This window comes from Sciurus vulgaris, assembly GCF_902686455.1.
Source record: "Sciurus vulgaris genome assembly, chromosome: 8".
Taxonomy (NCBI): domain Eukaryota; kingdom Metazoa; phylum Chordata; class Mammalia; order Rodentia; family Sciuridae; genus Sciurus; species Sciurus vulgaris.
Window position 1 is genome coordinate 69,259,689 of NC_136468.1, and position 16,896 is coordinate 69,276,584.

General features: G+C 35.9%; 1 protein-coding gene across 1 annotated transcript in view; it reads left to right on the forward strand.

Annotated features, from left to right (window-relative positions):
- Positions 1-7,685: 7,685 nt before the first annotated feature.
- Positions 7,686-16,896, forward strand: part of HBP1 (HMG-box transcription factor 1) — a 29,234-nt gene continuing 20,023 nt past the window's right edge. The window contains 2 exon segments of the mRNA XM_079150051.1: positions 7,686-7,762; positions 16,225-16,408. Coding sequence (XP_079006177.1) covers positions 7,748-7,762; positions 16,225-16,408 — 199 coding nt within the window. The 5' untranslated portion in view covers positions 7,686-7,747.

Consider the following 16,896-nt stretch of genomic DNA (forward strand, 5'->3'; position numbering starts at 1 on the left):
TACATGAATTACTGTTTTTAATATTTTACTTAATATGACTTGCAGCATAAATGCAATGAAAAGCATGACAGAGATGTAGCATGTGACTGCGAATAAGCCCCAGGGTATAACTTGGCAAGAAAGTTTGTTTTTTTTTTTAAATGGCAATAGTTTTAAGATTTCATCTATTGGTCCTATGCAAGAGAAATAACTGTGGTTATGTTGCAGATTAATTTGAACTTTCAGAATAACCAAATAGTGCTAGGAATGTAGCTCAGTGGTAGAGTGTTTGCCTAGCATGTGTGAGAACCTTGGGTTCAATCCTCAGTACTGCAAAATACAACAAAACACCTAAAACAAAAACTTTAGTGCTAGAATAACCAAATACATCAGGCTAACTAGAGAATTTATGTGTAAAGTTATCTAATAAAAACAGTTCAAGTTTGACTTGTGGATTTCATTTTTTAATTGCTAGGAATCTTTACTAATTGGGAATTCTTTGCTGAAGTTTCCTTGCAAGGATGGAGCTTCCTGACACATTATGTATGACTAGGGAAGGGGTTAGGAATTTTTCCAGAACAAAGGTGCTTGCCCTTATTTGTTTTTAAGTCAATATAAAGTGTACGTGTTTTTCCTGTGTATTGATATGAATTAAGGCTTAGTACATATATATACTACTTGCAATACAAGTTGGGTGAATATATTTGGGTTACTATTATAACCTGAGCTAGGAGTAAAGTGTTCAAAACTGCTTCTAAAGAAGCAGGGTGTAAAACAAGGACATTCAAAACTAAGATTAAGAGAAGTACTGAGTTCCTTTCCAAAGCATCTTTAAAAATTCTGAAATATTTCCCTTCTCAAGAAATGTTATATTTCTTACAAGAATTGGATGATCTTTGGCATTCTTAATACATAAGCTTAGAGGTATTACATCTGGATTAAGCCAAGTCTTTGTTAAATAGCTGAAGAGGGGATTCTAATATCTAAGTAAAAATTTAACACTCAAGGGAGAATAGAGTTATAAGGAATGCTGGCTTCTAAAATTAAAAGTGTGAGGTACAGGCTGATATTGAATACCAAAGGATTTTGACAAAAAGGAAGAAATTGGAATAAGAGTTGTGACAACCTTACCTGTTCCATGAGACTTTTAAGGCAGGAAGACTGGATGAGCAACTGAAAATATATAGTTGTTTGTCTTTGCAGGAATTAAAAAAAGTCTTAGAAGTGCAATGATTTATGAGAATGTAAACAGCAAATTATACCCATTATTTGCAGAGGACTTGTGTGCCCAACAATAACCATGTGAGTTTAAATTAGTTCAATTTATATACCAAGAAGAATCGGTGACTTCAACGAAAATTTGTTTTGTGAATTGATAGCAGAACTCATGAAGAATTGATAACTCTTGATTTCTTATCTAATTCTTGGTCTGTTTTCCAACTAATGTTAATCCCGGTATATAGAGAAAATTATATAACATTTCCAGTACAGAGTAAGATAATTGTGAGATGAAATCTTTTTATTTAACCAACACATGGGTTTTTAACTTTTTATGCTTAATTTTAAGTTTGTAAATTTTTAAAAAATCCCTTTAAAGGGGCTGGAGTTGTAGCTTAGTGGTAGAGTGCTTGCCTAGCATGTGTGAGGCACTGGGTTTGATTCCCAGTACCACAAAAATAAAGGTATTGCATCCATCTATAAAACCTGAAGAAACAGATAATCTATATGTGAGAAGATATGAGGATACTATGATATAATTTGTCTAGACCTTCCAAATGGGTGTTGGAGTTGTGGCTCAGTAGGAGAGTACTTGTATGGCATGTGTGAGGCCCTGGGTTCGACAACCATGTATAAGTAAATAAAAAATTCATTGACAACTAAGAAATAATAAAAAAGAAAGAAATGCCACCAATTGTGGAGGTTGTTTTCTAACATTTTTATTTAACCTGAATCTTGCCATTTTCCCAAACATAGAACTTGATACTGCAAACTGTGTACACACAGTTTGGTTAGCATCAACTGTTGGTTAACAGCAACTATAATTGTTTCCTTATAGCATGTTAGGGCATTTTTTACTCTCAACTGGAAAAACAAAAAATGACTTTTCTTCCAGGAGCAAGGGAAAGGTTGAGTTGGAAATAGACTCTGAAATAACAAAAGCAGCCTTAGCTCTTTACTGCAACAATACAGGTATGAAACCCTATTTTTTTCTATTTAACTTCAAAAGTTTATAAAGTACAACCAACCTTGAATGAGTTTATGAGAAACAAATAGGACCAATCAAAATCTCGGATAAAGTCACTTAGCTAATTTCTTGTTTTCCATCTTTGTCCTAATTGGAAACCTACCCAGGTCTTGCTGAGCAACAAGAGAAAACCAACTGTGTAACACTGCAACTTCAATGCTTCTTTTAAGCCAAAGGCTGACACAAGTGCTTCTCTTTACATAATGACTATATTCATGGAGTGTATACAAATGACCTCTTAAAAGTTTATTTTTACAAATGACATTTTAAAAGTGAAATATTTTCAGATTGGTGCTCATTTTGAGGACATCTTTGGTAAATTTTTTCTCATAACTTCTCTTAAAAACCCAATGTAAAAATTAAATGAATGACCTCAACATTTTATTACTATAGAGCATTATGATCTGCTATGTAACATTGAAGAGCAGAACTATAATAAGTAAACATTTTGTTTGCCTTCACATGACTGGCACTGTGAGGGACAGAAAAATGAACAGTGCTTATGTAATGTAGCTGAAAGATGAGACCTGTTTTCAGATTATAATACAAATTGGGTATCTTTTATCTGAAATGACTGGGACCTGATGTTTTCAGGTTGCAGAATTTGGGTTTTTGAATATTTGCATACTTAACCCATGGAGCATCCCTAATCTGACAATCTGAAATCCAAAATGCTTTGAAATCTGAAGCTTTTTGAGCATGATACTTTTAAAAAGTTTCAGATTTCAGAGCATTGAGGATTTCAGATTGTCAGATTAGGGATGCTCAACCTTATAATGACTACATGGAGGAAGTGAACCTTAAAGCATGTGAAAGGTGTTTAACAAACTCAATGTTCAAGACAGCAGATGACATAATTGTATATTAGAAAGTTTAAGCTGCTTTATTTACCGGTAACTTTTCATTCATTTGTTTAGTAGGCACCTCTTTATTAATTGTAGAAAAAAAGACATCAGATGGTGAACGAGAGAGAAGGAAGAAATACATGAATATGGGAAGAGGTATATATAAACAAAAATACCAAGTTTAGCACAGCATGATGAAAACCATGGGAGGGGGAAGTGCTGGGGAGTGACTGGCCAAATTATATTGTTACATTGTATGCATGTATGAATATGTAACAACAAATCCCATCATTATACACAACTATAATGCACCAGTGAAAACGTGAGAGGAAAACTACATATTATTCCCATGACTCTGTTCTTTATCAGACTTAATTGCCCCCAACATGAGGTACTTTTGACTAGCAAATAATAGAAAATGCATAGAAAAGAGCCTAAGACACCACATAGACATGAGTGGAAAATAATTACATGGGAATTTGTGTTAAGCCAGAAGACAGGAATTATCTATTCAGAAAATTTTGGATGGAAGACATAACAGTCATATGAGCTTGCTTTTATAAACTGGAAGTGAGAATTATAATTGAGAATTTATAAACTAGAAAGAAGAATCATTTGTTGCCCTTTCTAAATACGTTTTCATTAATACCAAACTGGATAATTTGACAGACTTTTTGAGGGCAATGGCAATCGAAAAGGATAGTCTCTATTTCCTGAGTTCACCCAAATTTATTTCTGTTCACTTGGATCTCTCAAAGCCCAGATAAATACACTGAGCTGCCTACAGGACTTCTGCATTCAAATTTCTTGCCTTCATAGCAAGCTTAGCATCTTCAGTTGAACCATTCTTTTCCCCTCCTCCAGGATCATGAATTTGTTCTCTTCAAATATTCCCTTCCTCAGTCAATGGCATCAACATACCTCATTACTTATGCCAGGAATCCATCAATCATTTTTGATTCTTCACTCTTCCAATGTTTCTTTTTCCTAACGGTTATTAAGTCGGACGTACATATGAGCCACTGAAGAAAGGGTCTTGCGCTTTATGGTTCAAAACAAATTTTGAGTTGAAGAATTTAAGAACAAGACATACACTACTCAGTTCTAAAATAGCACTCATTAGCTCCCAGGCATTTCATTACAACTTGAGTTTATCTAACATTTTGAACTAAGTTAATTAACTTATTTTCAAGTATAAGGATAAGAATATTTGTGAGAGTTCAAATAATCTACCAAGATACTACTGAAAAAGTTTGGTACTATTTTAGATCAAATGGGTGCTCTATTTCCCAATTTTGTACTTGTTGGTGATTTCATTTGTTGATCTTTTCGCAATTTGAACAGTAATATTCTCAATATTCAGACAAATGTCATGTGCTTGTACTTCTTAGTCCAGCCAAGTAGTTACTGGTATGCCAGATATGGTAAAATTGTTTAATTTCACTTCTAAAAAGGAGGTGAAATAAATCCTAAATAGGATTTATCTTTTTTTAAAAAATCTATCTTTAATAATTAGAACTTGGCATTTCTTTATAACAAGTAATTTTGTAAGCTGCTGGAAAGACATTTTGAGATAGCATTTTTGACTGTGTGCATATATACATACATATATAATATTTATATAAAATAAAATGACTCCACTAACCAACAGAAGGTATTAAAGAAACTGAATTTTTAATGTCAATTTTATCATGGAAATATCTAAAGGACAGATAAAAAAGTGTTGTGTATCTATTTTAGCCTAAGAGTATAAACTTAACATGTAAAATTTCTAAAGAGATCCTACTAGTGTTGTCCTTTGATCTTTGGCTTATTGATTGGCTGGTTTTGGTGATTACTCAAAAACTAATGATGATGTTCCTGTTAAATACACACAGGGTACTAATTAGCTTCCAGGAAAGTCCAATGAACTGTCTACTAAAAAGATATAGGAATTCTAATAGTTTTAGTAAGTTATGATTGAACTATCTGAATTTAACATATATTTAAAGACTTGGACATGAATGAAAGTATGCAAAAATGTTTTTATCTGTATTCATATCAATTAGCACTATGATCAACAAATAGAACTGGACAAAATTGGTGAAACTTTATAGTGCTATTAAAGGATAAATTATTATTTATAATAATGTATAATATCTGGAACTAAAGTTGAATTAATTCTTCCCATTCTGATGTCCTCCAATGAAAAAAATTATCACCACTAACTAAGGCTTTGGAAAAATTTTCAAATATTTTAACTTTTTAAAATGTAACATTCAACTGAAAGTAAATCTCAAAGTTTGTGTGCTCAGGAGGGATAAAGCAATGGCTCAAGTACTTGAGATCTCATTTTTTCAGAGGAAAGGTTCTTAGTTTTCTGGAAGAAGTGAGCTAGACATAAATATCCCAGGTCTTAATTTAAAATGATTAGGTGAACTCCATGGGCTTTCTTTTTGGTTACTAAATTAAATGTTGGAATTTATATTTTTAAATTATGGAGTAAGACAACTTTCTACTGTTTAAAAAAAAAAGGGAGTAAATAGAGCCAGCATACACAATACAGCAAAAACGGTCATTCTTTTTTGGGTTACTCTGTCTTTGAAAGATATAAATTCAAATCCTGTTCCTTTTTTCCTTAGGGGACAAATTAAACATTTTGTTGCTTCTCTTCTGAATTATTTTAAGAAAAATGTTTGATTACTATTTGTGAACACAAAGTAAATCTTTGATCACCTGGTAGGGAGGGCATATTTTATAAATACTCTCAAGAATTCAAGTGGGGACTCCTAAAGGAATTTGAACTTGTTTCAACATATAAAGGTTACTTTGGATTTCTTTTGTTTGTTTTGTAGTGCTGGGGAACCCAGGAACTCTACCTCTGAATCACATTCCCAACCCATTAAAAAAAATTATTTTGAGATAGGATCTAAGTGGCCCAGGCTGGCCTCTAACTTTCCCTCCTCCTGCCTTAGCCTCCTGAGTAGCTGCAAGTTATAGGTGTGTGCCATGGTGCCTAGCTAGTTTGGATTTTTCTAGTTTGTTATGTGGATTTCAAGTTGATTTAAAAATTCAAGTTAATGAAGTTAGTTTTAAAGAAACAACCAGGGCTGTAGTTGTGGCTCAGTGGTAGAGCACTTGCCTAGCATGTGTGAAGCACTGGCTTTGATTCTCAGCACCACATATAAATAAGTAAATAAAATAGAGATCCATCAACGACTAAAAACAAAAAATTTTAAAAAAACACAACTAGCTATAATTTCAGGGTATTTCCAAAAGTGTGCTTTTACATATTTCTTACTAATTTGTTTTCCTCAACTTAATTTTAAGTATACAGTCTAGTGATCTAAAGAATAAAACCTAAAGCACAGCTTAAATGATTAAACATTAGAGGTTCAAAGAAAAAAAGCTTAATAAGCCTTTGTAATGTGAATAGTAAAAATACCAATTATAGACTAGATGCACCCAGCAGTGATGAAGAGCCTCTTTTAAAGTCAAGGTAACTATAAAGCAGACAAGCCATCCTCCTCTGGTGTGTCAGAGAATTAGAACTTATGGGAACTCCTAGTGGAAATAAGTGAAAGACTGCTTGCTTTCTTTCATCATTTGGAAGCGTCTGGGAGGGGGGAAATGGTTAACAAAAACTTAGCGAAACTTACAGATAATTCATAATTTAAATCAGTTTAACTCATACTCTACACCCCTCTGTATGGCCTTAAACAACGAGCAAGCAGGTCAATATGGAAACGACGCTTCGCCTCACTTTCAATGTAATCATTCACCCCTCCTAACAGCTTTGTAAATTCTCTAGACTGAACTTCTCTCTCATTGTCTATTCCCGAGCCTCTCAGTGCCTGGCACTTAGTTGACCCTCAACAAATCCTAGATGAATCGAACAGAGTTGACGAATTTCTCAAGTTGCAGTCCTCGGAATAAAAGGAATTAATTCTTCCTACTGCAGATGCAAACCAGCATCAACTTCACCATCCCCATGGTGCCTGGGACATGATTTTGTGAGTGACCACGTTCCTCGCGAACTTGCCCTGCTTCCGCTTGTGCAGTCATCTCCTTCCCCTCGCACTGAAACAATACCTTGGCCTCCTGCCAAAACTGTGAGCAGCAAGCAACTCTGGCTGCTTATGGTCTGGACTAGGTGCTGCGAGAGGCTGGGGTTTCTCTGAGTGCTAAAGGAGGACGCCCAGAGGAAAAAAGGCCTGAGCTTTAAAACACTCCCTTCCTCCGCCCCCTCCCTTTTGTCTCAGACACCAAAACAAACGAGCTGATACACGTGTCCCTATGACTCTTGTTTACTATCAAGACTGCGCTCTGCACCCACTTCTGGGATGTGTAGTCCAACCGGTTTCTCCGGCCCTCAGTTTTCTGAGCTAACGAATGAGGCTGAGACTACAAACCCACAATCCATGTCGGGGGCAAAGTTTGGCTCTGGTCCCCAGAGTCTCGGCAACAGTCCAATCCGAAGCGCTTACTCTAGTGATTGACAGGCCATCTTCTCCAGTAAACACAACACAAAAGTCAATACATGCCCGCCCTCCGAGACGGACCACGACATCACCCAATGGGAAAGTGGAATGAGAGAATGGCAGTTCTGCAGACCAATAAGGGGGCGAAAGAGCTGGACGAAGGCTCAACCCCCAGGGGGTTGAGGGGAGGGGGAAGACGAAGCTTGAAAGACTTGGTAATGGCGACGGGTTTGGTAAGTAGGAAAGTTTCGGTTGAGGAGTAAGAGCGGCAATGGGAGCAGTAACGCGCGCCGGGAAAGCCGGTGTCAGTCTGATAGGGGGTACGCGAGCTTCTGGTGGTGGTGTCGCGGCCAGGGCGGCCCGCGACTGGGCTGCCCGCACTCTGCGGCGGGTTTGTTGTCTTTCAGTTCGGAAGGGGTGGGGGTGGGGAAGGGAGGGGCTGGAGCCCAAGGGGATCCGGCGGCTGGGCGAGCTTGGGTCCGCGTTCCTCCTCCTCCAGGGCTGCCCCCAGGGTGGGCGCAGTTAACTGTCAGACTACTGCCCGCGCATGGCGAGCCAATCGGACCTGGCGTCTTCCGCGAGCTCACCTGGCTTCGCGGCAGTGGCGTCGGGGTCTCGGGGCGGAGGCTGGGAAGAGGCTGGGCGAGAACCGCGCATGGGACGGGGGTTCGCGGTGGGTGGTCGGGCCGGGCGCAGAGACCGGGCGGGCCTGGGCGGGGTAAGGGGTCGACGGGGCACCGGGGTTGCCCAGGAAAAGTTTTGATATCAACTCCCTTCATGTTGGCAGAGGGTCGGAGGGCTGGCCACAAGTGAGGGGCAGACTCGGGGTGGAGGGCCCTAGTTAAGTTCCGCTCCCTTCTGGGCCGAGAGGGTTCAGGCTCGAGCTGGGAAGCTGGGGAGTCGCTGGGCCCCGGGGCTCATTGTTACGCAGTTCGAATGAATGGGCTCCGAGGCGCCTGCGCGGTGGGGCTGAGCCGAGGGGAAAAACAAGCCTGGCGTCCAGGCTGCGGTCACATGATGGGGGGAGGGGAGGGGAGCGCTATGAATGGCGAAAGAGGGTGGGGGTGGACTTGGCGTGAACTGGGAGGCGCTGCTCTGTGTGACCCAGAGAGGAGGCTTGGCAGGCGATTCCAGTCTCCGCCTTTCAATTTATGCTGCTGCCGCAGGCAGATTAAAACAAAACAAAAAAGAATCCTGGCGAAGTCGGCAGCCGGTTTTTTTGTAGCTTTAAACGCTGCATGTTGTCTAGGGGATTTTACTCTCCCCTGTGTGTTCTACGTTCTCTGGAGTTCATTCGTAGGGAGTTTTCAGCTAGAGTCGATTTCAAAAACAGTACTGACAGACGGCAGGGCATAAAGTTTATTGACTCAGGATGCCGCTGATGCTGGGACGGAAGGGGGTTTTTTAAAAAGGGAGTTTTACTTACTGACACGCTATGGAGTTCTACCAACAGTTCCGGCGAGGTTCTTTACCTTTTTCTTCTTTTGAATAACAGTAACGATGACTCAAAACACAGGTTTTGAAATTAAAATTGCCTTTTTAGAATTAAGAATATATTTTTTAACACCTGTAAAGACGTGTTGTTTGGCTCTTTTTTTTTTTTTTTCCGTCATTGTTTTTTTTTGCTTTAGTTTGCTCAGAAGAGTGTTAGGGTAATCCATTCGGTTTCTTCTGTTAAACTCAGTTCTTTGTAGGTTAGCAATATTTGATAAAGTTTCAAAGAAATTTGAATTACTTTCAAAAGAATTAAAGCCACTCAAGTGTTTGAGCTACCTTATACTTCTGAATAAGGTATAATTTAACTATTTTAAGGCAAAATGTCTTTAATGAATTATAGAATGAAATTTTTATTTCACTTTGTAGTTTTCATTTTAGTTTCATAAATCCAATTACCTTTTTTTTCTACTTGAAAACCTTTGTCCATTGTTCCTTTCTTCAGGTCTGCCTAAATTAGTTAAAAGGGCACTTTTTCCCAAGATTTCCTGAATGCTTTCACCATGCTTCACGGTTTGAACCTTTCAGAATTCAAACAGCATCAGATTGTCTTCACTATATTTTAACTTATTTGGATTCTTTCCTCCCTAACCAAGTGCCCTGTTCGGAAGGCATGTGACATGGACTTAGTGAATGAATAAACTGCTGTGCCCTTCTGCGTGATTTGCAAGCTAGTTCCTTTTATATGCTTGAAATGAAAATATGAGGCATAAATTATCAAAAAGAGGTTAGTTACTACCATGTCAACGAGACAGGGCCAAATATTTTTCGTGTTTTAACTAAGAAAGGGACTATTAGAATGGAAAAATAAGTGACAAATTACCAAAAAATTTTTAAACTGTCAAGTGCTTATTACAAAATTTAGGAAAATGGACGTTTTTTTCTTGTTTATTAACTGCTTGACAGTATTCCTTCATATTTTGATCTGCCTTTATGCTTCCAAGAATTTAATAGCTAATTTTCTAAAATTAGAAAAATAATTCTAATATTGGTTAATTGAATTATTAAGAATTATGGAGTGTAGTTTAGAAAAACTTTTTCACAAGTTATTAGTAATGTGAAAATGTTTAGGATAACAAATATAGGAAAATAGGTTTCATAATATGAATTTTTAGATGATTTCAAGTTTTTCATACAGTATTGTTTTAAACAGATTTGCTTACCAATACCCTTTGCTTAATGGTATTGAGTTATGTACATTTACCAATACTAACATTTCATGATGAGTAAGCATGAAACTACTAATGACTTGCATAGATGTGATTGGGCAATGTTCAGCCAAGTCAAGGATGTGGGATGTAGTATCTTTTATACCTACAATTCTGATGGAATGGTAGGTTCTAGTTCTATTTACACTTAAAATTCAGGCATAGAAATTAAAATGTTCAGGGCCATAACAATGTTTGTTAAGTGTATTCTACAGTAGTATAGAAAACATACATGCTGTTGATGGAATTTTGTTACTGTTTTTACACAGTGGCAGATGAGAGTTGTAGAAATATTTCTGTGAAAGAAGTGAAGTTTAATTGAAAATATTAAAGAACATTATTAAAGCCTCTCATCAGCTTTTGGTGTAGAAAGTTGCATTTGATATAGTTTATGCAAGTCTGTTTGCTATGTCATGTTGTAGCTTGTAATCCATTCTAAATACCTTAATTCCTTCTGTCAGAGATATTAATTGCACATTACCTTTTCTTCACCCCCCTTTTCAAAACACTTTGAGTAAATAGTCTAGACTTGGTATGAAAGTCTTCAGGATTAGAGCAGAGCATATAGAAGATCATACTATAGTCATGGAAAGGTAAGGATTCAGGGAGAACAGGCTCTTCAAAAGCAGGAGTCTAACCTATGTTGGTCTATACCTTTTGTCTTTTTTCCCTTGGTTCTCCAAAAAGCAAATAGTCCCATTCAGTGGTCAGAGTTCTGTTTTCTTCCTTCATAATAACATATTGTTCATAGAGCTGTATTGAATTTTAAATAAATTTGTTTCATAAGTATACTTTCATAAATACTTACATGGAAATACTCTCTAGGTAGGCATTTGTAAAACCTTGTTTCCCTTTTTCATTCATTGACTTAGCTGTTTCTAGTCTTCCTCTCTTAAGACTGTGGATATTTGCTTCTGAAAGTTTGCATACCAAAAGCAATAAGGCCTCCCATCACCTATCCAGTAAAATTTGAAATCCTGAGAATGACCTTTAAAAGTATAACTGTAGGAGAATTTTACTCTTCCCTTTGAAAATCACTGATCTAGTGAAGACATGACATGTGCAGAGTTAACTAAAATACAGGGCAAGCTGTGTTGATTCTTTTAATCCCAAAGCAGAATACAAAAGCATGAATAAACAATAGGGTTAGCTCTACCAGGAGATATTTGAAAGAAGAACTTGTTTTTCAAAATGAATGTCTATGGTGTTATGTATGTGGTGGAGTATTTTTGAATAATGACTCTTTCCATAATCCTTTCCCAGTCATCGTTCTCTTCCCCCAAAATAATTTGACAGAGAAGAGACAGCTTACATTTGTATATGGTTTTTATATTTTGTTTTCATGTATTTTATTTAATTCTACAATAGCCTTTTGAGATAGAGGAACTGTGAGGCTGAGGTTAAGTTACCTGCCTCAGGTCCACAGCCAGCAAAAGTGAAACCCAAGTCTAGGCTTTCTTTTAGGGTATAGTAGGTCTGTAGTAGCAAAACCTCCACTATCTGAAAACCAAAATTTGATCACCTTGTGCAGGGAGAGGTGCAGATACATAGAACTTAAGTTCCATAAATATTTTATCCCTTTTGTTATTTGTAGGTAGCTGTGTTTTGAAATTAAAATAATACTTTTTTCCAACTTCATTCAAGGAGTGTTGGGATGGTGGTAGATAACTAAGACAAGGTGCCGAAGAAATGATAAAGTTAAAAGGAGATGTTAGTGCACTGTAAATGATTATTGGTGGATCTGCTGATGGGGAAGAAAAAACAAAATCTAGCTGGGAAGAATGAGGAAACCAAAGCAGAGGGAGGGGGGAAGACAAGACAGATTGCAACTATCCTTCTGTGAACCCCAGGAACAGCACTGCGCATACACAGAGGATAACTCTGGGGAGAGAGAGAAATATATATAGTACAGCCTCTGAATTTCATAATGAAGGTAAAAAAAATGGTAAAATTTTCAACTTTAGATTTCAGGTGGGGTTGACTTAACGCAGTTCACATCTGTATATAAAGCATGCTCCATTTTGCATAAGGTTTTTGAGTCAAAATAGGTTAAATACGTTCTATATATTTAAGATGTTGGATAGATTTCTATGCAAAGAGTTATCTATGTGCTGTCTAAACTGTTAATATTAGTTGCTAAAAGAACTCACACAGAATGACTAGGTCCTCTCTTGTCTTAGGAGTTATTAAATAAGGAATCTGCATTGATACTACCAATTATCTTTTCTTTTATGAGAATTCTTGCAAAAGAAGCTGGAGGCAGGTGGCTTATATAGAAATTGAGAATGTGAGTGCTCTTTCTTAACTACACCCTCCCTTAAATACATTATAGGTATTCCTACATGTTCATATAGTGTTTTATTATGATTTGCATAAATTCAAAAAAGAATGTTTCAAGTGTAGACCCCTATCCAAAAATCTTCAGTGGTCCCCATTGTCTCATAATTGGTAACAATACTAGCCACATTAGGTTTGCTTTGTGTTGTGTTTTTAAGCATTTTGCCTTCTCACTGTTTTTATAATAATGATGAGGTAGATATGTTATTATTTCTGTTTTATAAAAGGGTGTGAAGATCTTAAATTAATGGCATGTAGCTAATAAGTGGAAAATATGGTACATAAATTCAGACAACCTGATTTCAGAGTTCTTACTCTTGACTTAGGGGTAAAAAAAGAAAAGAAGGAAAAAAGAAATCATAGATTTACATCTTAGTCCACCTTTCCACATGATATCCTTACAAGCTTAGTATCTATAACCACTTGATACATAAGGCCATCCCACTTTCTGGTGATAATAGTATCTACATTATTTCTGGTCTTACCCAGTACTTGGCCAGTTCTTTGAGGTTACTAATGTGGTTTTCTCTCACTGGGAAACCACCCTTCTCTTTTTTCCATTTATATGTAAACTCTGCTGTGTAGAAAGATGATCATTTGCTTGTATTTTTACACTTATGCATAGATCCCTTGAGAGAATTCATGTATTACCATTGAGATCTAACATTACAATTAATATGCCATTTATATATATGGGTTATTCATTTTTCTAAATGAAAAGGAATTTAGCAATTATTTTTAGCCCAGTAGTTGTTAAACACACTGTGTTTGGGATTTCTTTGAAAGCAAACAAATGAAACAAATGAAAACCAGTGCACAGGGTTGGACCTCAGATCAAATCATTTCCTCCAGGGATGGAGCTTGGGTATCATTTGTTTAAAGCATACATGATTCGTTGTGCCACAAGAGTTGAATCGAGACTCACTGGTCAAACTAAATTCACTCAATTTTTTTTTTTTTTAATTTAACAATTAGGTAGAGGCTCAGAAATACGATTTGAAACCTAAAAAATCACTTTTCCTCTAGCCATCCATTTTGTAGGTAATTACTGTACCTTAGGAGGTTTGCTGTAAGTAAACATTAAGACTGATTTATCAGTACATTATACTAACTTGGAGAAAGTTCATTTCTTTTAAATGCCTTAAACATCTTTTAGGTAGACAAAACGGTTATTTGCTTGAAGTAATGGCATGATACACAATTGGTGCTGAGATGTGTTGGATGACTTGTCATATTTCCCAGGAAAGACACTGCTGAAACTGAGTAGCTATCTGGTTGTCTACTATTATCCTTTCAAATAGTGTTGTATTTAGGACATTAAGAACCCATAGTGTGAAAGGAAAATAAAAAACATACAAAAACCATAGTATAATAGTACCTTATAATCTGAGAATAAAAGTCAATTTTGAGGGGTACAGGCAGAAAACATACAAAATAGAATGTTAGAAACAACATAAGGCAATGTACAGTTTTGCTATATATGTTAGAGATATATGCATGCACATGTTTATCATGGCACTGGCCATGATATCAAACTTAAGTGATCAGCCTATGGGTCTATCATCTGTTGGGTGGATAAAGAAAATGTGATATATATGCACAATGGAATATTACTCAGCCATAAAGAATGAAATTCCATCATTTGCAGCAAATGAATGGATCTGGAGGACATTGTAGCAAAATACACCAGATATACAGACAAGAACCACAAGTTCTTTCTCATATGTTGAAGCTAAAAAAAGTCATCCCAAATGTACAGTTGTGATAACCAGGCATTGGGAAGGGTGTATGTGGTTCGCGAAAATTAAATAAAGGGAGGTTTAATTTGATCAGTATTTGTTGCGTGAATGTATTGAAATGTCATACTAATACCATACTGAAGCCCTTTAATATGTACAGTTAATGTATGTTAAGATGAAATAAAATAATTATAAAAACAAAATATAGCATCTTTAAAAAAAAGAACCTTAAGATTGCCATTCACTTACTAATTTGTATCTAGGAATCTAAAATTGTCTTATGTGAGTAAGTACTTTTTTATTATAATATAATATGGTATAGTATTATTTAGAAGAATGAGAAAATTGGGAATAATGTAGTCAGCAAGAGGAGGGTTAAGTGAATTTTGGTACATCCTCACTAGGTATACTATTTAACTTTTAGATCTTTCCATAATTATATACAAAAAAGTTTATTAGCCTAAGAAAAGTTACTGACCCTAATGTGAAGTATGAAAAAAGTGAGTGTGGGTATGTGTGCATGATAAAGAGATTAGACTTACGGTTAACACCAAAATGTTAACAGTATCTAAATCTGTTTGGTGGGGTTAGAAGTTATCATTATATTTCTTTTTTTTTCCCCCAGATTTTAAAAGTGATTGTGTATTTTATAGTCAGGAAAACATTTCATAATCAACATGATTGTGAAAAAATCATTTATATAAAAGACATCTCAGTGTTAGTGATTACCTCATGGTTTAGAAAGTTATGATATAAATACCAAGTATTGAAGATCTTTGTATTTTTGATCAGACTGGACTAGGATAGTTGACTCTTAGCTATTAGTGACTTTCAACAGCATAGTTTTGAGGAAAAACTATATACTGTTGAAAAAGTAAGGATTTTTTTGTGACCCCAGGGTGTGTGAGAGTGTGTGTGTGTGTGTGTGTGGCGTGTCTCACACATTCTAGTCAGGCATTCTACCACTGAGCTACACCCCAGCCCCTTGTATATTTCTTTTTAGCCTATTGAAACTTGATTTTTTAAAAATTAAATTTGGAGTATAGCCTGAGGAATCAAGTCTTCCTGCTGTCGTCACTCATATTAAGTAGCTAATTTGATTATTGTCCAGTGACCAGTATAAAAGGTATAACCACGTTCTCCACGTTCAGTGCACCTAGCTCAGAAATTAAGTTATTAGCCTATATCATTCTCTTCTTTGTGATAAGTTGTGGGATTGAGTCGAAGGTAGTTTTACTGGTTGTTTAGCCAAATTTACTATGATTATTATTCATCTTTCTAGAAATAGTAGACTATTCAAAATCACAGGTATCTTTTTTATTATGGCTAGATCCCAAATTCTCATTAAGAAAATGAAAGAACATTTTTATTTTTATGAATGCAATGGCCATTTAAAGAAACTTTTAAATATTCTTTAGAGATTGTAATTTTCTTTAAGTGAGTTAAAGTTGTTCATTTTCAGAATATGAGGAAACAAAATATTAAACACAGTTGATAAAGAATGAAATATGCTTTAAAAAAACAAGAAAATTAGAAGATTCCTCCAGTCTTTTTTAACTTAACTGAGGAAAGTTAATTTTCTTTTGAATTTGAAGGTACATGTGGAAAAAAATTCATTAGTCTTAATATTTGTATCAGAGTTATAAGTTTAAAGAAATAAATATGTATAACTGCTGTTACTTAGAACTAAAAGCTTTCATAAATTCAAGGTGGTAATCCTTTAGGATTTAGGTGTAATTTAGTACAGAATACACAGCTGTAGACAAGATAGGGAATTGTCAAGGCCAGAGGAATTGAGGAAAGTATAAATGGCAATGTGTGATTAAGTTAAAAATGAAACGTAGTGATGTTCTTGATTATATACTTGCATAATATCCAAAGCACATGACTTGATAATTTTTTCTTATTATTTTTAAGTCGGAGCACCGTAACATGGTGTGGGAAGTGAAGACAAATCAGATGCCTAATGCAGTACAGAAACTCCTGCTGGTGATGGACAAGAGAGCTTCAGGAATGAATGACTCATTGGAGTTGCTACAGTGTAATGAGAACTTGCCATCTTCACCTGGCTATAACTCCTGTGATGAGCACATGGAGCTTGGTAAACAAAATTAAAAATTTATCTAGGAATCTTACTAAGATTCAGTTTAATTTTCATATTTAGTCAGCTTCTCCACTTAACCTCGACCAGCTAAAAAAGTATATTTTTGTGTAGTAGGAATACATAACATTCTCTGATTCTTGCTTTTAAAATATTACGTAAAACCAAAGCGACTTACTCAGAGCTATTTATGGTTATCATAGAGACTCATAAGTTATTAAACTGAACTGCTTTGTTTCATGTATAAAGATCAAACTACTAAATACCTTAGAAAAACCCTGCTGTTAATTTTTTTTTTTAAGATGACACTTTTGAAACTTCCTCCAAGTGAGCTCTTCAGGGCTGATTTGTTGGTATGACAGGGAAATGATTGTGGACCCTTACACGTTAAAGAGATCATTCTTGCTGAGTTACTTCAGAAAATATGTGGCCTGTAGAATTATGTAGATTTGTTGAGGGATAGTTTGAATTGTATTTCTTTGAGGCTG